Raw genomic sequence first — 25,309 nt, 5'->3', positions numbered from 1 at the left:
GAAAACCAGACTGTCTTTTTCCCAGGATGTTGTGTAATTCTAGGTAGGCTTGTATCTGTAAATACGCGGCCTTATCCAGAATTTTCAGCAAGAAAGGTACAGTTGTTATAGGCCATATATTCTTGGGTCTTATTTCTAGGTTGAGAGTCATAAACCTTGATAAATCCAGACAACCATTTAAGTTTGCTTTTTACCCAGTTTATTATTTTAGACATACTTTAACAAATCCTTAAATAGGCCATCCATAACAAGCGTCACGCCAGCTACAAACTCTGTAGACCCTGCGATTACCACCAGTAAGCCAGGTTTAGCTGTGAGATTTTTGGTTAAGAACTGGGAGGGTAGAGTGAGAAGAATCCTACAGTTCACAAAAGTTTACCTTTCACTAAAACCTAAGTCATGAGGAGGCGACACAGTTCAATGACGAATGCACGAGATGAAACAGAAGTGAGTTATCTGCTGTGGGGCAGTTCATTATAGGAACACGTTCTTTCAGCCTCAAAGACGAAAGTGCCATTTTAGTAGAACTACTGAAGTAGAGTATTAAAAAAGAAAGGAAAGGCTTTGTTTTTTTTTTTACTTTTAAAGAAAACGAGAATTATATTAAGGTTATTGCAAGAATCATTTGAAGACATAGGGAAATGTAAACAGCTTTTCAATTAAGTAAGAATACATTACAGAAAGTTGAACAATAAGGGACACCATTTCATCCTTTGATGCACAAAAAAGTCCTCACGTAAATTACTTTTCTGTTACAAAGCGTGCTTCAAAGCACTTTGCAAGCAACATATTATATAAATGCAACTTACCCTCCAATTCTTTAACCAACTTGGTAAACTCGTGATCAAATATCATGTGATCTGGACTGGTAAAATTTGGCTGAGGTTTCTGAGCAGCTTTGGAGTACAACTCATGCTTGGTAATGAAGCCCAGTTTCTCTGTGAAGTTTTCTTTTCCAATTCTTTTCTCTATTAACTGTTTTAGCTTTTCTCTAAAAAAGAATAAGATACAAGAATCATGTCTCGTCAGTCCAAGCAGTAAAGGAAGTGCAGTTCAATTCTACACAATACAAGTGACAATGTATGTAAATATTGAATGCATGTTTCATAAATTCCATAGATCGACCCAAGGATAAGTTGCAGGGCCAACTTGTTCCCAGGACATATTACATTAGGATGCCATGGAGGTTGTAGCAATATGTTGACTCATACAAACAATATCTTTTCGAAGTATAGAACCATACACCAAAAGGTTTGCTGGAAAGGAGGTGGGCAGTTCCTGCAGCACTGCCTATATCCCAAGTTATGATACGATGGAGAAATCACAGACTCTCTGATGACCTACAAAACAGATGCCAATAGTGGTCTATGAAGTAACAGACAATAAAGTTAACAGTTTAATGTATTATGTAAATACTCATTCATTCATGAAATGCAAAAACAAATACTTCATGAGTGCTAGAAAAGACTGCATTGCTTGATATTGGGTTCTTACTTGGTATTGTCTTCAAGAGAATTATCATTGTAATAAATGGAAATTCCCAGCAGTAGAGCGCACAAGCCTTGAACCAACTGCTCCTCTTCTCCAAGATTCTCTGAGATTTGTCCAGTAAGCTGCGACTCTTGTAAAGGAACATCCCCATCATCACAAACACGGTCTAAAGGACCATCAAAAAGCCAGCTAAACTGTTCTTGTACTATTCGAGAAAATCAACTTGAGACAGCACAGCAGGCAAATGATAATCAATACTGCATTAAACACAATGTGCTAAAACCAAGGTGATTTAGCTTCTGTAGAGCTCACTACAATACTGAACAGTCACAGTATTTTATTTTTCTTTATTTCATGTACACCAACATTTCATACATATATCAAGTTAAATGCACAATCTTGAACAATGAGTATGCAATACATTTGTTAACACTTTTGATATGAATGTAGTAACTGACATCATTTGGGACGCTATATAGACAAGATTAGTTACTTTTCAAAACTGATGGTCAACACAGGACAAAATATGTGCGTGTGAAATATTTTCATGAATCATTTCAAGTATATATGAATTATTACTTTCACATTTGTAATATTTATGGATTTTGTTATATTGTATAAAGAATGTATTGTGTTATGCGTATACATTTTTATGATAGTGTGAAAAGTGTATTATTTAAACACCAATACAAATTTCAATTTCTTTCTATCGTTGGAATGCTTTATCTTCTACAGGGATAAACACTAAATAATTCCCCTCAACCTACATGGAAATTAAGCAGGAATGCTTACAGTTGAGAGCATCAACCAAGAATGACCAAGCTTGGTAATTTAACAGTGACCTAGGATTCACAAATTCACTGTATTGCTTAATCCTGCACAGCATTAATGCTTTAACTGAAAGGATACAAAGGGAACATTCCTGGGATTGTGAAGAAAATGTGCAACAGCAATAGGACAGTTGCTTAACCAGGTACAAAGCAACATTAACAGTCCAACTCTCGTCTGTATCTTGCTCCCCTGCAAAAGAAAGTGTATGCATATAGCAGAGAAATCTTAAGTCTTCAAGATCACAGTATGTACACCAAATGAATGCATAGCTACTCCATCTCTTGCATACCATATGCTCGTTACACAATCGCACACAAAACGGGGTTAGTACAAGAGCCATAAACAAATGCCAGGCAACAAAAACCAGTAAATGTGCAGGTTCAAAAACTGAAACAAAATAAGTACTGGTAGAGTAATGGTGGAACAATACTGGTAAGTTTAGAGGCCAGAAGGTACATTTTTTTAAGCCTTGTCTTTTGTAAGCAGTATGAATAGCTCTGTTTCAACAAAGAGAAATAGCTTCTCACAACTATTTTTAACTTTTCTTACAACCCCACAGTGGAAAAACCTTTGACAAGCTCTAAAAAACAGTTTGGCCACAGAAAGACATGAGTTGAGCATTCAAATGGATGCCTTAATGATTGTATAGGTTGTCGTCCCTTGCACCATCTACTAAGTAGCAGGACATGGGCCTTGAAGGAGCAACTTTGGACAGCACCCCGCACATAGTTCTGCAAGCCCCCCCAAATCCCCTCTGTACCCAGAAGATAATTTTTCAAGGAAAATGAGGTGTCTTCCTCAGGCTCATTACCAAAATAAAATTCTGAATCTAGGTGCATTTCTCCCCACTACTGTATGCTCTGAATCTAGGTACATTTTTCTCAATACTGTGTGTTCTGAATCTAGGTGCATGCTTTCCCTCTACTGTCTCTTCTGAATCTAGGTGTATTTTCCCCCCACTACTATAGACTCTGAATCTAGGTGCATTTTTCCCCACTACTATATGCTCTGAATCTAGGTGCATTTTCCCTCTTCTGTACGCACTGAATCTAGGTGCATTTTTCCCCAATACTTTATGTTCCGAATCTAGATGCATTGTCCTACTTCTAGACCCTTGCTACAGCCGTAGAAAATGCCCAAATATTAGCTTCTTATGGAATTTAGAAAATGTAGAGCAAGATTATAAGGGTAGCTTATTTACTGTGCTAGAAAATCCTTGACTTTAGATGTTGGGACAGCCTGGCGTCCGTGCTTGAAAGACTGCAGAAGATAGCTGGTCCATTCAGGGTAGCCTGCCATAATGCATAGAATAGTACATGCAGGTAGCTTGTCTTCTTCACACAGATGAACGGATCACACAGCGAGATTAAGGATAAGCTTCCGTCTGAGCTTAAGGCATGTACAAATGCACCACTTAGGTGAACATCTGCCACAAGCACAGCTATCCATCCACACGCTTTAAAATGCAGCTACGACTAGGAAAATGTGGTCTAGTTGGACACGCAATGACTTCACCCTTACACCAGACTTCCCTCATCACCTCAGCCATTGGAATACAGCGACAACCGATGACATTTTTCAGTCCAGCTGAGCACACATTTCTTTTGCAGTAGCGCTGTGTCATGACCTCCCTCAGCACCCGCCCACATGCCTCACCTCTTGGGTGGCTTATTGGAGCCTAGCCAGCCGACAATTCCTAATCTTGGCCAAATGCACACTAGCACTTAAAGCCTTTTAGATTTTTCCCATACCTGGATTCCGGCCCTCAAAGCCGTTCCTACCACAAGTCGCTATATAAATGACAACTACAATACAATACAGAGCCCTGCTGAAATGAGGAGTTGTGCATAACCGAATAGTGACGACCTATGAATGATGGAAAGGGTGTGCCCGAACGACTGTTGTGCACTACCCATATTTACTCTACATGCTTGCAGCCTTCGCCAGAAGAAACATAAGATGATCAAGAAAAGGGTAAGGATTCCAGTGAGCATGAAGGCGCTGTTGGTGCCAACAAGGCAGTAGGAAAAAACAGATATGAAAGGGCCCATCTGATATTAAACAGGTTTTTCATTGAAGTCTACTGCCAGGTTGACATGTCTTTTTGCAGGTTTATTTGGCAAGAAAGCCAGGTGTAGCAAACCCATTTATCCCGATAGATACAGGAATGTAGCGGGAAAATAAAATTATGGGGAGCAGGAGGTGGACAGGATAATACTGGCCATGTACATGAAAGAATAAAATAAGCAAAGCAATGGGAACTCTGCGGCTGGCGTCTTTTACCCAAGCAAAAATAAACAAGCAGATTCATTCCAAATCCCCTCCCAGTTATTCCTACTCTAACTGAAGTACTTTGACCAGAAACCGATGTTGGTAATAGGATTGTGGATGGACTCTCAATATTTCATACAAAGGAGACACTCTTATAGTGTTCATTGGCAGAAGATACAGGAATCTACGCTTCTGAGATATCACTTAAATCCAATAGCTCAACTTAATCACAAGCAGCCAGTAAAGGGAAAAGGGTCCCTTAACCAGCATCCACGAAGACGGAATACCCAGCCCCAAGCTTGAATCACAAAATACAACAGTGTTCGGTTTCATGACCAGCCCCCACTGTGCTGCTTCTTAAGTCAAGACAACTGATCCAATAGGGCAGTGGATAACTTGCTGTTGGTTCAGAGGTTCAACAACTGACACAGGAGAAAAAGCAGCCACTCTCGCACTTTAAAGAGACATTCTTCACACTGAACCAGCTTATAGCTGAATGCCAGATTGTATAAGGTCCATATGCCTACTAAAAGTATGCAAGAACAAAGTTTCACTATGTGACCCAATCTACTTTTATAACCAAATGCATTTAAAAAAATTCGAGGTCTGACATTATTTTTTAATTTTTTATTATTTGTGTTAATCATTTTGATTTTTACAAAATCCAGACGTGTAGAAAAAACAGTCAGAAAAATGGTTGCCTAACCATTACAATGATGTTGATCTTGCAGGGTGTGGCAAAAGTAAAACAGTGTCTGAAATTATTTGTAAAGAATATTTTCAAAAAATCAAAGCTGTCTTTAATTTAAGCACACATGTCACTTCTTTAACCAAAGCACTCCATGATTCCAATTTCTATTCAACGCCACGTTCCATTGTAAGCCTTCAAAGACATGGATAGAAGTACTGCAATGCCTCAACTAAATTGACGTGTCTCTAATACATGAAAACGACCACATCTTCCAATTTACAATCAACATGTGGGATATTGTGACCCATTCCAATGAGCCCCACTGCATCACTTTACAAATGGTGAAAGAAAGTGATTGGTTTATGAACCCCTACTTAGGTTCTTTTCAGTGTTTCTCCCATATGAATTTATATCAATTTAAGGATTTTTTCACACTTTTCATTGTTTCACTCAGCCATTTTCGAATGTCATTTTACAAGTGTACAATTTCCAAAACGTTTTTCTCTCTTGTTTGGGGAGGGAAGATTGCATTCCACCCCTGTACACTGTTCTATATTCCTGAATACCTGCTGCTTACTTATATCTGTGTAGAATTGCTTCTTTGTGAGTTGAGGGAAATCTTAACATAAAAACTATCTTTTCAACAAGTCAAAAATTTCTTTTCCCTGTGTTTTATATTCTGTGTTGCTATAAGTGAATTCAACTGCCTTACCTACTTTCTGATTTGTATTGTCACCACATTGGTGATTGCTGCCCCATATTTATTAAAACAGATGTTTGATTTGAATTTTAAATAAATAAATATTACCTTTACCAACCGGCCTGATTCCTGGTCTATTGTGACCTGGGAGTATTTTGAGAAGGGGTGTGATATGAGTGGTATATCACTCAGAATATTTAACCTATAGACACAATAAATAAGTATTTTATTTGTGCATTGCATGCTAGGCTGAGACCCAGGTGTATTGCCTGATTGAAATCCTTAACAAACATATGGTCCCATATGCAGAGATTTGATACTGCAATGGCAGTTGAAGCATGAAAAGAACCCACCTTCATGCATGGAAGAATGCTGCCTGTGAAGAACGGCCTTTTGACTAGGGGTCTCAGGCTCAAAAGGCATGGATGTTGCAATTACAAGGAAAATGTTGCTGAAAACATGCCGACCATTGAGTTCATATAATAATAAGGTCAGTATATTCTATCTGAAACCATAAAACCTGGCTTTTTTTTTTACACCAACAGACCAACAACACACATTTTAAAAAGGGTTGTTCTTGCCAGATGCCCTTATCAGTACACTGGCCTTCTCATCCTGCACAACACTGCATGCACCACAGTCCAAACGGCAGGGTCAGGTTAGACAATTTTCATCATAAAGAAAAGTTATAAATTAACATTGATCAGTACTCACACTAAAAGCCACACCCCCTTGAAAAAAGCCAAGAAGTTAGATGGAAACCAATGTCAAGAGCTTAACAAGTTAACATTGGTCATGTGGCATACTACTCAGAGCAGGCCAAAGTCTACATTTCATACCATTAGTGTACATTGGTGGTTTAGGAATTTCTGATCCACAGTTACCCATTACTTAAAACCAATACCCTCTTTCTCACAATCATCAACCAAAGACTATAAGTGGACTACCCAGAACAATATTGGAGGTTCAGAAACTGCAGGAGTTGTATGCCATCAAGTTGGTTCCAGAACAGTCGAGAAGATTGGCTTCTGCTAGCAGTTTTTCAACATGGAATAAAATACTAACAGCTGACCATAAAACCTACCTAAAGAGGCAAAATCAGTTCTCATCACTTTGTCTATGCACTGCAGACCTCCAAGGACAAGCATCTGCATGCCCCAATAAAGGTTGGCCTCTAAAGATTATTACGCTATTTCACATTAGTGAACAAGATTCAGTATACATTCACCTCCTCTGTCACTTCCACTCTGTCCCCCTCAAAACACATGTGTTGGTACAGACATGCGAGTGACTGGCGGCTCAGACAATCGTCACTTAGCCCTAGAAACCTTTGTTTAGTTTTCTGTGAACTAACAATTGTAGATGTCATTATGTGAACAGAAGGCAAAAGGGTCTTTATTCCATGGGAAGAAGGTCCATACACTCAGAAACCTTGTAAGCACTTCTAACAGATCTGCATCAGCCAGCCTCCCAAACTAATTGCTTAATATTTAAGATGTTTTGCTTGTGAAGTTTAAAATAAGAGTTGCAGTTTCCCCCACTATCCTCCAAATCAAAATCCAAGGACCAGAACTGTAGCACAAGGACATCAATTCTGAGGCTGCCTCGTATCTATCAAGGCATTAGAATTACAAATGCTTGGAGGGGTTCCATCACAACTCCAGACTCCAACATGGATTCTCTGATTTAAGTGCTGTGGCAACAGGAAAACTTGGGCTATCTGCAGCCCATGCATAATTGGATTAGGGCGCTAGCAGAAATCATGTAACTCACTTCTCCTGCCACTTTCTATTTTCTCTCGCGTAAGCAGAAAATAAGACTTGCTCACATCCAGCCTGGACCATATGAAAATAAGCAAAACAAGGGTAGTGGTAGATCAAAATCAGGTGACTGTCAAGTTGGCATTGTGACCAACTTTCTTTTATTACCAGCTGTAAACCTAGTCCGTCCCTATTTCTAAAGAACTTGGCCGTATTCTACAAAAGAAACCCTCAATGGGTCCTTGTTAAGAAGGTTGTTAAAAAACAAAAAATTCCTCCATCAACCTAGATTCTGTCCCTTCCACTGTCAACAAAACATATAAATCAAACAAATGTACACGCAGGCCCTCGCAAGTGATTGATTTATGAGCCCCCACTCAGGTATGTTGTCCTTTACAGGGCTCCTTGCCCTTGATGCACAGTCAACCCGTGGTCAGAATTTCTTTTCAAGTGCTCTCTCTCTCTCTCTCTCTCTATCTCTCTCTCTCTCTCTCTCTCTCTCCAGCACAGGTCAGTCAAGTACCATCAGTGTCTTTCATCTGGTTCTATTCCTTTTTTCCCCATTTTATGGGAGAGCGTTCAAGGTATTGTCTATCAGGACAGTTACTGGTGTTCTCGCCCCCAAGGCAGTTCCTGGCTTGTACCCTGTATTGGGTTTTGGTTTCCCTTACCCCCACCTTGGTGTATGGTATCTCTCACCTGCCTTGGGGTCTTGTAGCTTTCACTGCAGCGAAGGTCTTCACCTCTCACCCAGCCTTGGGATTGTACTTCTCTCACCCCGCTTTGGGTTCTTGTCTCACTCACACCACGCCTTTTGACATGGATTCCATCACCCTGGCTTGCGGTCTTGTCTCCCCTCTGCCAGTTCCCTGGAGCAAGTGCTTACCTGTGATTGCTTGACGGGGGCTCCTTGGTAGAATCAGGGCATTACGTCTCCATGGTTTTGCTTCTGCAACATGATCCTGCAGCACCACATTGTGCAGGACTGGCCCGCGGGCTGTCTGTGTGACCCAGATACTCGCCTCTTGGCGCACCAGTTCTGCAGTTTCTTCCTCCTCTCGTCTGGGCCTTACTGGCTTCTAGTTCAGCAGGCGTCTCTAGGCATTCCACAGTCGGGCTCGCCAGAACTAACGCATGCCGTCTCTTCTGCAACACCTCCAAGGACAAGGGTCCTGCATCTCCAGCTCTGCGCTTGTCAGATCACCCTCATCAATATGGACTAGCGCTTTATCCTTTCCTCTGCCAGGGGGTGGAACTTCACACTGTTCTTTCATTCCCAATGAATACTATACATGGGGAGTGTCAGAAATAACGCCAGTCATTCCCACAGTAATTTTCAAGTCCCAACAGTTTAATCCCCATGTAGCCAACAAAGTTATTTATAGCTTGTGTGGCAAGTCAGAATCAGGAGACATGCTCTGCCATTTTCTTAAGGGTTCTTTATGGTTAACATATTCAATTTCCTGTCCCTGATGGGTGGAGCGCTAACCTACAGAAAAGAAGTCTAAAGGGTGCTCCTCAGGATGTCCGGTAAAGAAAAACAAAGGGCCCCATAACCCTGCCGGCCCAGTAATAAAGTGCTGGTATTATCATATATGGCCAATTTACCAGACCAGCAGAGTACACTTATGCCAGTGGGGGTAATCAGACTTACCTTCAGCAAAGAGCTGGAAGTAACTCAGGCCCCCACCATCGGCATAAAACAGCCAGTATTTTCGGCGCTGGTATTGCTGGTGCAGAAAATACTGGCAAATTCTAGCACTCCATGGAATGGGGATTTACCGCCCTTTGGCCACCTATATTATCGCGGTAAAACCGGGATATCGGCAGTGGAAACTGTAGGAATTTTTGCCAGTATTCCGACGTATTTTCCACCAGGATACCGGCAAACCTATAATGAGGCCCAAAGTCTGTTGTCCAGAAAACATACTCTATTGTAGATTATGTCCCTACCAATTTGAACACAGGAAAATCTTGACAAAAGCACAATAAGGATCATTCCTCAATCTAGGATTAAAGACCGACTTCTGACCCCCCCTCCCTCCCTGTGATCTCTACTAATTATAGATACTATAGGCTCCTAGCTCTTTTCAGAATTCCAGCCCCTGCAACAAGTCTTTTCTTTCCTTCTCTTTTTCTTCGGGCTGGATTATAATATCAGTATCTGTGATTAATCACTTGCATGTTACACTTTAACAGATAATTTGCCTCAGTCTCTTGTTTGAAGCAGCAACCTGGGTTACTTTCCGATTCACAGGTTAGTATCAGGTCTTTTCTCTAGGTTTCCCACCCAGGAGCCTTGCTCAGCTCTTTCCAGTTAACATTACTCTTATCTGGGTTTTCGGGTTTCTCAGCCCACCTCGGATCTTGGTTTCTTATGTCCAATATTGGCATCGGTTTGCTCTCACAGTCTTCTTGTTTAATATCTCATACCCAACTCAAGAGTTCCATTTCCTGCCTTAAGGTATAATCATTCTCACTCGGCCCAGGGTTGAGTATCTGGCACCCCACCTTGGGTTTCGGGTTTGTGTAACCCACCTTGATGTTCTCGTCCCGCCCTGGGGTACTTTTCTGGCACTCTGCCTTGGGACAGTTTTCAGTAGCCCACAGTGGCTTCGCTTGCCCCAACCTGGGGTAGGTTTACTGACACTACGCTTGAGGGTGTGGTTGGCCTTCCCTTCCCACGTTTCCCAGAATCAGCATGTAGCTTGTGGTCCTTCTCAGGCAGACGGTGAGCTTCGGGGTCAGCAGCATCCGTTCCTCTATGGCTTCTCTTACCTCTGCTGCGGTTAGCAACTGAGCTTTTTGCAAGGAACCTGCACCTCAGCCCACTGCCAGTCTGCTGATATAGCAATCACAGTGGCAAGGAGAAACACTATTAAGTCAAAAACAAAGGAGAAGCTGGCTTCATTTATACAAAAAAACATTGGAAAAGATTACCAACCTCTTGAAAAGAACAAATCACTTCCCCCTCTCAGTAATGTTCTTTCTGATGGATGTTCCTTCCATGGATTCCTTCTCTATGATATACATCTGTCAGAGCAGCTGCTCTTCGAAAACGTTTTGGCCACCTGGGTGAGCAGCACAGCTGTGTGTCAGCTCTGCCCAACACTTCTACGGGCACCATTCCCGACATGATGCTGGGACAGTGTGTATATAGAGAGGTGCTGTGCCCACTAACCTCAGTTTCACCCCTTTTCCCTAACACTCTGATGCAGAGGGACTGCAGAACAAAGGTGTACCAGCTATCCGCCAAGAGGGGCAGATAGGGTGGGTTGTGAGGAACCGTGAGAGGAACATCCATCAGAAAGAACATTACCGAGAACCAAGTAATTTGCTCTTCTAATTGACTCTTTCCTCCTGCAGATTCCTCATCTATGATAGACATCCAAGGCAGTACAAAAACATGGAGGAGAGGATAGTAAGGATACCACCTAAATCAGAAAGCTCAAGGACCACTGTGCCAAAACGTGCCTGCTGACCAGACACGCGTCCAAGCAGTAATATTTAGCAAATGTGTGCACAGAAGCCCACGTTGCTGCCTCGCAAATGTCCAGAACAGGGACTCACTTTGCAGAGCAGAAGCAGCCACCAAACCTCTGGTGAAGTGTGCCCTGAGACCCTCAGGTACCTCCTTGCTTGTCAGGCGATAGAATACCAAGATGCAGAGAATAATCCACCATGACAGGGTCAGTTTAGTCACAGCCATGCCAGCATGGGCACCAGCTTATCCAACAAAAAGCTGATCTTTACTGGCCTCTCTCGTCTGAGACATGTAATAGCTCAGTGCCTGCACCCGGGCCAGCCTATAGAAAGGTTCCTCTGACTTGGAAGGATGGGGGCAGGAGGAAAAAAAGACCAGAAGATGGATCTTTTGAGAGAGATGTAAATCAGAGACCACCTTTGGAAGAAAGGAGGGTCTAACTCTCAAAGTCGCCTTCTCCATGGAGAACACCAAATAAGGAGTTCAACTGACAACTTATGGAGCTCATTCACACACCCAGCAGAAGCGATGGCAACTAGGAAAATCACTTTAAGGGTGAACAACCTTAAGGAACAGGAGGTCTCAAATGAAGAGCTCATCAGAAATGTCAAAACTAAATTGAAATCCCATGCCATAACATAATACTGGCATAGAGGAACCTTATAAGAAAGACCCCTCAGGAATTGCATACTGTGGGGATCATGAAGGAACCCTGCCCACAGGGCCCTTTTGAAGACCAAAATAGCTGCAAGATAGCCCTTCACTGTACCAATCCACAGGCCCATCTGGTCCAAGGACAGTACAAAATCCCAAACTGAGGATATGAAGCAAGCAGATCCATCTCCTGGCACCAAGTCGAAAACCTATGCCACATGCAGTTATAGATGGATTTGGTGAAAGGTCTTCTAGCAGCAAGGAGCAAGTTCAGGTCATCTTCCAACAAATCCCACTCCTTATACCTCAACCTTTCCGCAGCCAGGTATGAAGGTTCAGGCTCCAGAGGTCCAAGTGCAAGATTCCATTTGAGGGGGAGAGGAGGTTTGTCCTCTGCAGTATGCACCAGGGAAGACAGATTGCCATGTCCAGCAACTCTGGGTACCACAATCTCCTGGATCAATCCCAAGCCATCAAGATCATAGTGGACCTGAACAGGCGTAGCCTTCCAAGAACCAGCAGTAAGACACGGATCAACAGGAACATATAGAGCAGGTCGAAGTCCCCCACAAGGGAGTTCCCTGGAGCAGAACCACTTGCACTTCCTGTTCACACTAGAAGCAGAGATCCAGTGGAGTAGTAACCCAAGAGGAGAAAATCTCCTCCAGAACTCCTTGGCAGACCTCCCACTCAATGGGTCCACAAGGCGATCACTGTAAGGTCTTGGAGGTGAGCGCCCCAGTCTTTCAGGCATGCATGCATCCGTGACCACTGTCACTTGGGGGATACGTTGACAAAACAACAACCCTCTCAGAAGGTTGTACTTGATGGGCCACCATTGCTCGTCTCCAGGCACCCGAGATTTGGAGAAGGTCTGATGTTTGCTTCTGAAGCAGACAATTGAGAACTCAAAAGTCCCTGGGATAACGCATGCATAGGTGGACTTCTGGCAACACAAAGATGCAGGAGGCCATAAAAACCAGCAAGTGCAGAAAAACTTTGCCTGCGATTGTAACACTTGGACCATCCTGTAGATGTTGCTGAAGAGGGAAACCTGAAAGGGCCCATCTGAACCCAGAGGAGGAAAAGAGGCCCTCACTCGTCTGATACAGAAGAGCTGATAGAAAGGCAGCCTGTGTTGCCTAGCCCCTTCCATGGAAGGGGCTAGGAAACCTAAAGTTCCCCAATGAAGGAGGGACTGTGGGCATCTTGACTACTCCTGTAAGGGAAGAGGCGTGAAAGGGTGAACCTAGAGCAAAGAAGTCACATAAGAGACTCACCCCCTTGCTCCGAGTGAAGATAACCCAAAAGAGGGAGCGAAAGTGAAGATACCTCAAGAGAGGGGAACAAGAGTCAAATGACCACAGGAGAAGGAGACAGTGAAGAGACCCTTGAGCAGGGATAAGAGAGAAACAAGAGAAAATACCCTGAGTCTAGTGAAAGTGTGTGAAACCCACAGTGGAAAGGAAACACCCCCAGATGTATCAGGAAAAAGAGGGACTGAAATATCCAAAGTAAGACTATTTTGAATGCAGTTTTGATACATTTAACCATTACCGTGGCACCTGAAGAACTTCCTATACATGGGAGAAAACCTGGAACAGAAGCAGTCAAGCATCGTTTTAGTTATTGAATCCTTCAGACCTGTGTGTTAGATTCTATAAACATAGTAATCTAGAATTGGATTTGGGCTAGGGACTTTAAATTTGATTTATCCTGACAAGTACACCCTTTTTTGAATATTAGGCTTTGGAATAGGGAACTTCTCACTTAAAGTTAATTTTCATTCCTTTAGTTTTTATTTTCTTTGAAGCTGGACAAGAGGGCAGAATAATTGTAGGAAGAGATCATAAGTCTGAGTCCTATTTCTGGCTTGCCACACAACTCAAGTTCTGGCGAGAGGGCTCAGGCGAGCTAGTCGTCCATATAAGGAAAGTCATGAATGCCTTCCCTTCTGAGACATGCCACCATTACAGCAACCAGCTCTGTGAAGACCCAGGGTGCCAAAGAAAGCCAGAATGGTAGGAACCTTAACTGGTAGTGACCGTTCCACACTGACTCTCCGGTACTTCCTGTGACTCCTGTAGATAGCCACATGGAAGTAAGCATCCTGGACATCCACGGGACCAGCCAGACATTCAGGTCCAGGGCCTGGAGTATTTGGTCCAGAGTTATGTTATGTTACTTTGCATTTATATAGCGCCTTATGAACCATTGGTATGGTCTGAAGGCGCTAGTAGGTTGAACGCCCTTAGAAACCAGAGTTCAGGTCAGTAGAGAGAGTAGAGAGAGTCAAAGGTGCGTGTGAGCACCGGATGTGTGTGCAGCTGGTGTTGCATTTGTGTAATAGCTGCTTCTTAGCGGTTGGTGTGGTGGTTGAGAGATCAAGAGTAAGTGTTCGTTCTGGCAGGATTTATCCAGACCGAATGTGGCTACGTTAGGTCTGAGGAGAATGCCTGGCTGGGGGGGCGGGGGTGGGGGGGTGTAACCAGCAGTGTTTACTTAGAGTGATGGGGAGTATGCGTCAGAATGTTAGTATGAAAACAGTTATACCGAATGGTGTCATAGTATCTCTGTGTTCTAGTTGAATGGTGGTGTAAAGAAGAGAGTAAGCGTGGAGATGTGATATGATGGGTTACATGCTCTTTCAAACTTTCCAAGCACTCCAAAACGTTCCATGTCAGTCAGGCAATTCTATACACTCCAATCCGCCCCACGCACTCCAATCCGCCCCACGCACTCCAAGTGTCTGCATCATGCAATGTTCTTCTAGATTGCACAACACAAAGCGTGACCAGACTGTCTTAGCGCTTCCAGCAGTAGTGAAGGGGGTTACAAAAGCACCATAACATAATAGGGGTGACCCTCAGAGCAGCCATGAGATCGGCAGGACCCTGAAGGACGACTTGAGTCTAATATGCAAAAAGACTGAATGGAGGTTTCCACATCTGGATGTGCAAGATGCAGTGCCCGACATCTTGATGACTAGCTGCATGCTCCTGTACTTTGAGGTTCAGCAGATGTCGAGTATTTGGGACAAGAGGCCATGGAGGCAGCAAAACAACGACTGTGCTGATCCCTATGCCAAACTACTCCCATCTAGTTAGATATTCCATTGGGTATAGGGAGTGCTACATGGAAATGGGAGCCCTTGTTGCCTAAAGGTGAGTCACTACCAGTGAGGTCCCGCTTTCCCAAACACCTATGGAGGGTTTTGCTGAGTTTGCTTAGCAGGCTCACCTTTGGTGGTGCTTGTGGTTAGACATGCTGCTGTGGTTTCTGATCCGTGAATATAGTGTTCATTGCCATAAGAGGCCTTCTTCATGTAAACAATGTGCATCATTAAGCTAATTGCCCTGGGTGAGAAAGGGTTTAGTGTTGGGAAGCCAAACTGCTTCCTACAAATCACTGACAATTTAATAACCAGGGGAATTTATTTACCCAATTAACAAAAGGAGCCCATAAAATCTGGAACATTTCACTTTATTTTCTCACCCATCCCTAGGTCACTTCATGAGCCCAATTAAAATCGCTGACCTGTTAGTCACACTCTCAGGCCACAAGGCTGTCAGTAAGGATCTCCTGGCAACCAATTATTGTTGGTTACTGCCACCTCTAAGAACATCTATCATAACAGTTCATCATCACTGTAGGAAGTGTGATAACAAAACCATATAAGGGACTTTCTGCTGAGCAATCACAGCGTGAAGCCACATCGAGGCGAAGCATGCTGTACAGCAGGGTCGGGACCAAGTTCCATCTAGAAATTCTGCCAAATGCCATAGGAGGGCAAAATCCCTGCACAACCGAGTAATACATTTCCTAGCCGCTGTTTGCAGCGAGTATTGACATTTCCACACTTTACATCAGGATGAAAAGTGTCCACTAGCCATTGTCTAGTGATATTTCTCTTTTGCGAGTAAGAAATGGTGGAATGTGTGCGTGTATAGAATGGAGGTGATTGGTGGCTATGGATAGTAGCTTGCAACTTGAATTCTTTTCTCCCTGCTTTACTAGCAGTCCTCGTAGCGATATCAGATTGCATAACCGTGGTGTGGACTTGTGCCTTATAGGCATAGAGCTGTACTAACAATGACCTTACAATGCTGTCAAGGACTGGGATCTGCAGTGCACTGAAGCTAGAACCTCCCAAAAGCACTAAAGCCACACATTAAAAAACACAAATCCATAAATTAGATTCAGTTGGCGGAGCGCTACAAAAATGAAGTCAAGTCAATGGAAGTTCATTGCTTCAGTTAATTGCTTTTAACACTGCTTTGTTGAATGATTCATAATGTAATTTTGCTTCCACTGTTATATAGTTGATATGTATTATGTTGTTCCACTGTACAGCGCCTTGGTGTAAAGCGCTTTATAAATCAATAAATCAAATAAAAAACAAGGCGACCAGAACTGTCAAAGTGCCAAAAACATCAACTAGGGAGGAGAGAAGACAGCAGCGGTTAATACTGATTACTGAGACGATTTAGGATATAGCTTTCCATGTTTGTGAGTTATTATTTTAGGCGCCTGTAAAGACAGATCTCTTAATGAATTTTCCATCCGTCAAGTATCAGGTCATCATAGCGCCCAAACTTGATTTAGATTGAGCAGGTCTCAAAATTTGCAGTAACCACTGGCTAGTAATAATTGACTCTTGTAGAGCAAGACATATTTTACTGTATGTATAATGGAAAACTGAAAGGGCGAGTGACTTTATTCACTGCCTATTTCGGATTTGTGTTTGACCAAAGTGTGAAGATTTGCAGCTGAATTGACCGTAGCCAGTTTTTCCGTGAATCTGTTTTCACTTCGACAAAACAAATCATGCCACACGCCAAACCCCACCCACCTCCTTCCCCTACTTAGCTTTTTTTCTCCCCGCCACCTCCGCCGCTCCTCCTGCACCCCTGCTGCATCGGATCCGTCCCTGTATAGTGAACAAGGGTGCAGGGGACACTTACCTTACCAAACATTTAATAACAATAACATCACCACCACTGCATAGGTTTCAAACCAAAAATCCATAAATCTCTGAAAAGCTTCCTTTTTTGCTGCTTTCCCTCCATGGACATTCTATGGAACCCCTCTCCCCCCTCCTTTTGCTGTAGTTTTAAATCACCTGACTAGCAAGTGAAGCCTTTTTACTTTACTCGTCTTGCTAAACTCATCTGTTTGTGGGGCACTGATCAGCCCCTACACTTATCAGTGCAGGGGGTTTCTGTCTCCCATTGTAAGAATGTATTTTACACTGCACACATCACCATGGAGTGTAGTAGTTCCTTTGTATGCCTACAACATTGTTTTTGATAACTGTGGGTTTACTTTCATTATGTGTCCAAAACGGGCTGGTTGCAGCATATCTTTTTATACTGCGCTTCTTTTTATTCTCGCAATCAGCTTTTTGCATATTACTGCTTAATGTCTTTTAGTGTACCATGTGTTACGACAGTTTTTCTAAAGTCCACACAACGGGCTTTATAAAACTATACCTTTAGGCAATACAGTAAACTCTAGCTCTTAGTATAGACTTAGAACACATTATTTGGTAGCGTGGAAAGAGCAGTCAGGCTCATCTTAGAAAACATTTTTTATAAAGCACCTTAATTTAGAGTGCTTTACATAGGACATTTTTACATACATTACTATTACCCAATCGAAACTGGTACTCATTTATCAACATCGGAAGGATGAAATGCTGAGTTGGCCTAGCCAGGATTTGAATCTGCGACCTGCAGATCAAACAGATCACAGCAACAAGCGCTTAACCCGCTAACTTGTAGGATACATATGGTCCAAAGAAACACTTAAGACACTGATGTATTGTAAAAATATACACAGGCAAAGAGAATTCTTCAGAAAGCCAAGTACTATTAGAAGTCAAATCCATTATAAAAACCAATACTATGTCTATGGTAAGTAAACTAAAGCATGAACGACATTTAGAATAGCAGTTCAAGGTGAGTAAAACCTAGCGATACACATTCAGAAGGGCAAAAGGCTATTCATGGGGAGTAAAACCACATTAGTAGATTTTAGAATGACCCAATGCAATTCAAGGTACGCAGATCCTAATGGTTGTACACTGTTACTTTTTCAGTTTCTAGAATATACTTACACCAACATTACTTTTCAGAACTCAGTTCTAAGTTAAGCAACAACTTGTGAATTACTTTTCAGAAGGGCAGTATGCACTTCATGGATAAGAATGAACTTAGGATACACATTTAGAATGAACAGAATCTATTCAAGGTGAGTAAAACCATATTGGTCATAAACCCTTACACTATTTTTATTACAGGAATATGTACTTATACCAATGTTATTTTTCAAATGAGTGGAACAATTCTAAGGTAACCAAAAATTCTATATGACTTTTCAGAAAGGCAGTAAGCAGTTCAAGGTAAGCAAAACTTAAATGTTATACATTTGGAATCACATTAAGCTATTCAAGGTGAGTAAACTGTGGGGTGTCCTGACCCACGTTTGAGCTATCATGCTGCAACATTTGGTGCTGTGGGCTTAGAAAATCCAAGATGCCCAAAAAGCCCACAAGTGCGCCAGAATCCAGGAGAACCACGCAGTTTGTGCGCACACCAAAATGGTTACCTAACTTGCCACCCACCAGTGTAAAGAAAGATCTTTGTTAACAAAATCCACTGTTACTGATGTAAAACAGTTGCTGAAATCGTGGCTCACCGGACCACTTTAAAGATTCAACCCTTTTGTGGGGTTCCACATAACCATTTTACTGTAAGGAGCCCCATCAAAACAATGTTAAGCAAGGATTTACTACCATGTAAGAACCATTCCTGTTTGGAATGCATTAATCCAAGAAAAATCCCCAAAATGGTTGAATTACCAGTACTCACCACTATCAGAAAGCCGGCGTTTTAAAACAACACCAGACATTTGTGTAAAACTGAATAGATGAACCCAAAGCAGGCCAAAGAAAGACTTACTGAGAGGTGGATACAATGTAAAGTTATATTCTGAAGTGACTTGAAGGTTTATAACAAGACTGGCTGAGCTGTGGATTTCAGCAGTTTAAATAAATTTGGACTGAAGGACACTAAAAATCTAAATGTTTAAAAGAAATGAGTGACCTACTTTTGAGTGTCACATAGGTTGCAATTGTTTAAATGTCATAGTTTTAAACTTAGAATCAGCATTCTAGCTGCATATGTAAAAATGGTTAGTTTTATTTGAATGCAGAAAACTGGGTAACTAAAAGTGACATTAGCTGGGGCCTGGCTTAAGGAACTGAATTCTGCCCACCAGCTACCCCCGACAGGAGTTGAGACTTGCACAACAGCTGTGTTCCCAGGCCTAGCTGCCTTTTGCTGCTCCCACCAAAAGGGATATGACACTTCTCTGATTGAATTACCTGGGCTCTGCAGGAAATTGAACAAAGCCCTGTCCTGACTCAGGCAAATGTTTTATTATGGGGGCCGTAAAAGTGGCTTCCTCCTGGAAGGAAAGGGGAGGAGCACTGCCTGTGAGAGCAAGCTGGCTTGGCAGAACTGGAAAAACCAGAAATTCAACCTTGTGCTGGGGGGAAACCACACCCCTTTGGGGCCAGAACATAACTCTAAAAAGATGGATCATTCATAGAGCGGACTTGTCAAAATTATTTAAATGATACCATAATTCTTGTGATTTTTCTGCCCACATTTTAAGAGGTTTTTAGAACCGGTGGCATGATCTGGGGGCAAACTAGCAGTTAAGAGGGTATTACTTAAAATGTATGCATGTTAAAAATCTGACACTTCATCAATTAATGTCCATACTCCTGGCGCACATGTGTGTAAATTTGGGGGAATGTCCGATATTGAAAAACCAGTTAAAAAGTGCAAATGTTGCCATTTCTGAATGCAAGCTCCCAGGAAGAGCAGATTTGGACAGGGTATACCTCCTGTGATATGTGATGGGTGCATGTAATTTTAAATAAATGTGTACCTGTGCAAATATGTCTTTTGGGTCAAAATATAGATTGTGTGTAATTTGACAGGGGTGGGTTCTCTGTATCATAAACAGACCTCATCATGATGACACTTCATTTCATCCCCCCAATCAAGGGGAAGAGGAGGAAGTGGCCAATGACAAGTGGAGAGGGGTAGGGCCTAGGAAGCTAGCCTCTCCACCCACTTTCAAAACACATAAAAGCAGACAGTCAGGACAGATAGAGACATTCAATTCCATCTGCTGCGGGACGCTCTGCCGGGACAATCCATACTTTACCTCCATCAACCTCCAGAGAGCCAACATAGAGACTTCAATCTATCCACCTTCAGAGACCAAGACTTTACTTCAGAATTTGTAGCAGAGAGGTCAACTACAAGCTAAATCCCTCTTTAGCAGGCCTCAAATCATTGCCATTATCACAGCCAGGCGAGCTGTTTGAATTCTTTGCAAGAACTCTTGCCATTTGCCAGAGAGCAGTGTTGTATCCAGAGAGACCAGCTTAACCGGAGACCGCTGTATCCGGACCCACAGACCTGATCAGAACCAGAGACCCAGACCAGACCGCTGTTCGCAGAACTAGAGATCTGACCCAGACGCTGTGCGCAGAGACCGTCCGTGGCGAGTGAAGAAAACCTGACCAGATCCGTGGCGAGGCCCATTCTATTTCTAAATATGTTGTGAGTACCTAGCAGAACTGTGCAGAACCAATCACTTAGTTAAAATAATATAATTCAATCTATTTTAATCTAACCAGAACTGCCTCCTAACTGTCACCTGTCATTTGCAAAGCTGTCACCTGTCATTTTCTAGTTGCTAGCTGTCACTTGTCACTTTGAACTTTAAAATTTCAAATCTGAAAAATGACCTTTTCCATATCGCTCATATCTCCGTGACCGTTTGTCTTAGAGACTTGCAGTAAGTGTATCCTCTGAAAGCTGGGAATCTTGGCTTTTCAACGAACCTAGAACCGCATTCCTACTCTCAATACTTTTGCCGCAATCGCGAAAAACGCACTCGCGAATTTTACCGCGATTTGCAAATTTCTCCACGTGTGAAAACAGCAGCTTCCTTGCTTTCCTTGCTAAAAATTAGTTTGCCTCTTAAGAACCATCATTGAATCATTGCTAGAGTGAGCCTGGACTAATATTAACTTGACACCACTCACCCTGAACCTCCAGAGGGAATTAAAATCATTTTAGCACATTTTCCAATATATTGCTAGCACATATAAAAGCATTTTGGGCCTGTGTTTCAAACTTCTGTAGTCTAAGCTTGCTGGGGTGAACTGAATTACATTTGATTGCATTTCTGAGAACTGTGTGCTTTCCTTCCATTTCCTTGCATTGCATAAAGGGGGGAGGGGATTGCCAGAGAAAAGTGATTACATTGTTTTGTTGAAATCATATTGAGTATTTTCTGTATTGCATTTTCATTCAACATTACATCCATCTGAACTTATATAAAGCATTCTCTACCACCTTATTCTTCTGTTCCTATTCACAAGTGTGCTAGTGCCAGACTATCCATTATTGATTACTGCTCAGATTCAGTGTGATATTCAATTATTAATTTATTATAAAGCGTGATATATATATATATTGTTTAAGTTATCAAATAAACCTTTAAACTTGCAAAACAGAACTACTTCTTGGCTCAGTGGGGTCAGGGGGATTCCAAGAGAGGGGTGTTATATAGGGGTAGTCATCCAGAACGCATGAACTGGACATAAAGATATATCAATAAGGGTTCCCATTCAGTATCCCAGACTAGGCATTGACTTAGCTGTAGTGTTGAATTGAATCCTCTTACAAATTGGGGGCTCGAGCGGGACGTTTGGGTTAGATCTACCATTTGTGCAGATTAATACAGTGTGCTAGCTGACCAGATACACATATCCGGTCGGATCACCACGCTGTGTTACGCTGTAAAGCACTCCTCAAAGGAACGCTCTAAGGAAAAGGTCTGTTTTGCAAAAATAAAATACAAACTTCTCTAAGTCAGGGAGGAACTCAAATCTCTAGAATGACGACCTTAGTAGACATGAAAATAGCCAGAGAGCACTTCTTACATAAGTTATTTGTGAGAGGTGAGTGGACTCATCAGGACCAGACGGTCTGGTTGCAAGCAATCGCACCCCAGATCACTGAAACAGGGTCAGATATATGGAGAGACCAGGGTCCCTTACATGTGGCCCTGAGTGAACTATATATGTCCTCTAAGGCCAAGGATGAGCACAACAAGATTGCCAGGGTAGCGGCATATTTATATTTACATATGGGAGCCATGCAGGACAAATGTGCTGAAGGCCAAGATCTGGCGAGTAGGCAACTGCTGGCATTACAGAAGGCCCAATCTGATCTGGACGACTCTTCTGAGCAGAGGCTGCAGAGGAGCCAGGAGTCAGAAAATGATAGTAGGCAGTATATCATTAAAATAAAAGAGGACATGGATATACTGCAACAGGAAAAGGCTGACCAGGATACTAGATTTCTGGCCCTGCAGAAGGAGCACCAAGACAGTTTGGACTCCTTACTGCAGAGCCAGAAAAAGCTGGAGCAACAATTAGACTTTAACAGGGCATGCACGGAGCAGGTAGCCACCCTGCAAAGTCATCTAGATAGAGTGAAGCCAGAGAGCAACAAGCTGATTTAGAAAGACCTGGATACCCAGGCAGAGTTTGATGAAGAACGCCAGAAAGCTGGTGCCTTTCAAAGGCTGAGGGACGACCTGGCGGCACAAATGCAGGCTCTTAGCCAGGAAAGAGACGCCTTAGGCCAGGAAGTATGCCATTTAAAAAGAAAAACAGAAGAACATCACTTGGCCCTCCAGGGGCTGGGTGACCTCCAAAAAGAACGCCAGAATTTGTTAGAACACACCAGGAGGGTGGAGGATGCTCTGGCAAGAAAGGAGCAGGCCAATAGGGACACAGCTCAGGAGGTAACCCTCCTGCAGCAAAGACTGGCCCAGTGCTCCAGGACCAATCAGGAGGCAGAGAGAGAGAATGAGGCTCTCTGCCAGCACAATGATAGACTCCAACAACAGGTGGCGATGCAGGAGAGACTGATAGAGTCTAGTAAGGCCTTAACTGGGGAACTGAAGGCGCAGGCTCTTGCATTGCAACAGGGAGCAGGGGCGGATAGAGATGAGGTTCGCTGGGAAAGAGAAACTCCTGAGCATAACCCCAGGAGCCCTAGTACCAGAGGCCTTTATCTCTCTCAGTCCCTGGACTCTGCCACCCCCATGTCCCCTGGCGCACATGAGCACAGTGCCACAGGGATGGCAGATTACTATCCAGCCAGAAGCATGGGGCTCATAGGCCAGTACCACCCAGGAATGGAGGGGCGGGCATCCGGGTATGGGTACCCAAGCACAGTGCAATTTGATGGGGAACCCCAGGAGAGTAGGCCCATTAAGGGCATCCTGAAAACCTCTGCCCAGTTAGGTCAGTGGGGGGGTACCCATCAAATCCTGGCAGCAAGGAGGGATCTGAAGACTCCTCTGAGCGGTACAGGACACAGGAGATCAGGTCCCCACATTCTGCCAGCCATTCCCAGGCTCGCAGAATCCGAGAAAACATGGAAGAACAGACGGGAACCTCTGGGAGCAGTGCCTCTGAGTCAGAAGATGAATGGACCAGGGTTACCCGGACCAAAAGGGCCAATAAGACAAAAAGGGCCTTGCTTAAGGACCCCTTAAAGCAGATTAAGGCAATCAGGAGCGTCATCACGCCTTATCATAAGAACGCCAAGTATTCGGTTTGGGAGCACTTAGAGTTGTTTAAGCAAATGATGGAGACTTTTCATTTGAAGACAAGCCAAAGCTGTATTCAATATGTAAAGTGGACCTTCTCCCCGGAATACTCCAGTTTCTTTGCGGGGCTGGAGGACCAAAATCATTTAAGATGGTCCACCTATAAGGCGGCCATCTTGAAACATTTTTCTACTCCTAGAAATCCTCAAGAGGCTCGCAAGGCAGCCTACAATTTACAATGTGGGGAGGATCAGGCCCCACAAGAATTTGTGCAGGAGTTAAAGCGTGCCTTTGCACAGACCACAAGAAGGGTGCGCACGGATAGCAGAGAATTTATTAATACGTTTTTCCATACCTTGCCCAAATACATAATGACCCAGCTCGTGAGGGATTTTCACGAGAAAAGATCTTTAGACTGGGTCATTGAACAGGCAACCCGGATCTATGAGGTGCAGAAGCCAATAGAAAATAAAAATAATGCGCCCACAAACCCCAAAGCCAACAACACCCCTGCTGCCGCCAAGGTGGCAGAGGTAAAGGTCACCCCCGTTTTAGATTTGGAGATGGGGGGGCCTAAAAACCTACCTGCACCTAATAATGCTAGGCTCAGAAGGTCCTCGGGCCAGTCACAGACAGGGAGCCAGGGAGGCAGTCCCACAAATGGGGTCCCTCCCTCTCCCGATTATGTAAGCCCCTGTTACAAGGGAAACAGACCCATCCTGGGTTATGTGTGGACTCCTCCAGCCCAAGGGGGGGGATCCAGCCAAGCACCTAACCCAGAGAACTTCCCTCCCAACTTCTCACAGGAGGGCAGAAACGCACCAAACCCTGGGCAGAACTTCTTCCCCAGGTATCCACCCAACTTCCAGCCCCAAAATCCTCCACCCTTCTTTCCCCAATTCCCTGAGCCCAGACAACCGAATCCGGGAGAGGGGAGGCCAAGGGTGGAGGGGTATCCAAATCTTCCCAACCAGGGGTACTACCAGAGAAGGGATAGCTACCCTTCCCGGGATCAGCCCAGGGGAGAAAACAGGGCCCCGTATCAGCCTGAGCAGGTTTCCCAGTTAGAGCACCAGGTTCAAAACATGGCGCGGGATCTGGGTCACATACTGAGGGCTCAGCAGAACCCTCAGATCGGCATGCCGGCGCAGAACGCACCCAACTCTGGACCTGGTGCTCCAGAACAATGACGGGGGCAGCACCCCGACAACTCACCGGTTCCCAGGGAGGAGGCACAAGGGGAAGGGGGGTGTAAAGCCTTGGAGGAAGCTTCCTTCCTCACTTGTAAACAGCCCCTGGAAACCCAGGAACCGGAAACAAAATCTCCTGCCCCTGAAAGTCTGCCTCCTAAGGAGCAGAGGGGGGGTAGGAGAAACAAAAGACCCAAACAGACACAGTTTGAGGAGGCGGTACAGATCTTCCAATTTGAGGGAGAGGGATCCTCAGAGGATCCTGGGAAAAGGATCTTCTCCTTCAGAGAGGGGGGGAACTCCTCCCAAAGAAAAATGGGTCCCTACGGATGCAAATCCAGACTGGGGAGATGTGGAGACTGAGCTACCGCCGCCCACCATCTCATCCCAGAACCAACCGCAAGAAAATCCCCTGGTTCAAACCCATCCTGATGACTGCCTCCAAAAAGGGCGGGCGTCCCAGAACCGGAACCAGGGGAACCCACAATGGCTCTGATCTCCAGTTGCCAACTTTTTCTTTCA

The 25,309-nt window shown here is 43.7% G+C and overlaps 1 protein-coding gene across 2 annotated transcripts in view; it reads right to left on the bottom strand.

The window, feature by feature from the left end:
- The window catches only part of USO1 (USO1 vesicle transport factor), a 1,608,467-nt gene that overhangs the window by 701,984 nt on the left and 881,174 nt on the right, over positions 1-25,309 (bottom strand). For both annotated transcript variants that reach the window (XM_069630579.1, XM_069630578.1), the window contains 3 exons: positions 2,401-2,511; positions 1,495-1,613; positions 810-991 (listed from right to left, as the gene is read on the bottom strand). In XM_069630579.1, the coding sequence (XP_069486680.1) occupies positions 810-991; positions 1,495-1,613; positions 2,401-2,511 (412 nt within the window). The remainder of the gene's footprint in view (positions 1-809; positions 992-1,494; positions 1,614-2,400; positions 2,512-25,309) is intronic.

Source organism: Ambystoma mexicanum, chromosome 6q (genome assembly GCF_040938575.1).
Source record: "Ambystoma mexicanum isolate Mex_15411 chromosome 6q, UKY_AmexF1_1, whole genome shotgun sequence".
Classification (NCBI taxonomy): domain Eukaryota; kingdom Metazoa; phylum Chordata; class Amphibia; order Caudata; family Ambystomatidae; genus Ambystoma; species Ambystoma mexicanum.
The sequence above is the reverse complement of the archived record's forward strand: the minus strand, read 5'-3'. Positions and strand labels throughout refer to the sequence as shown.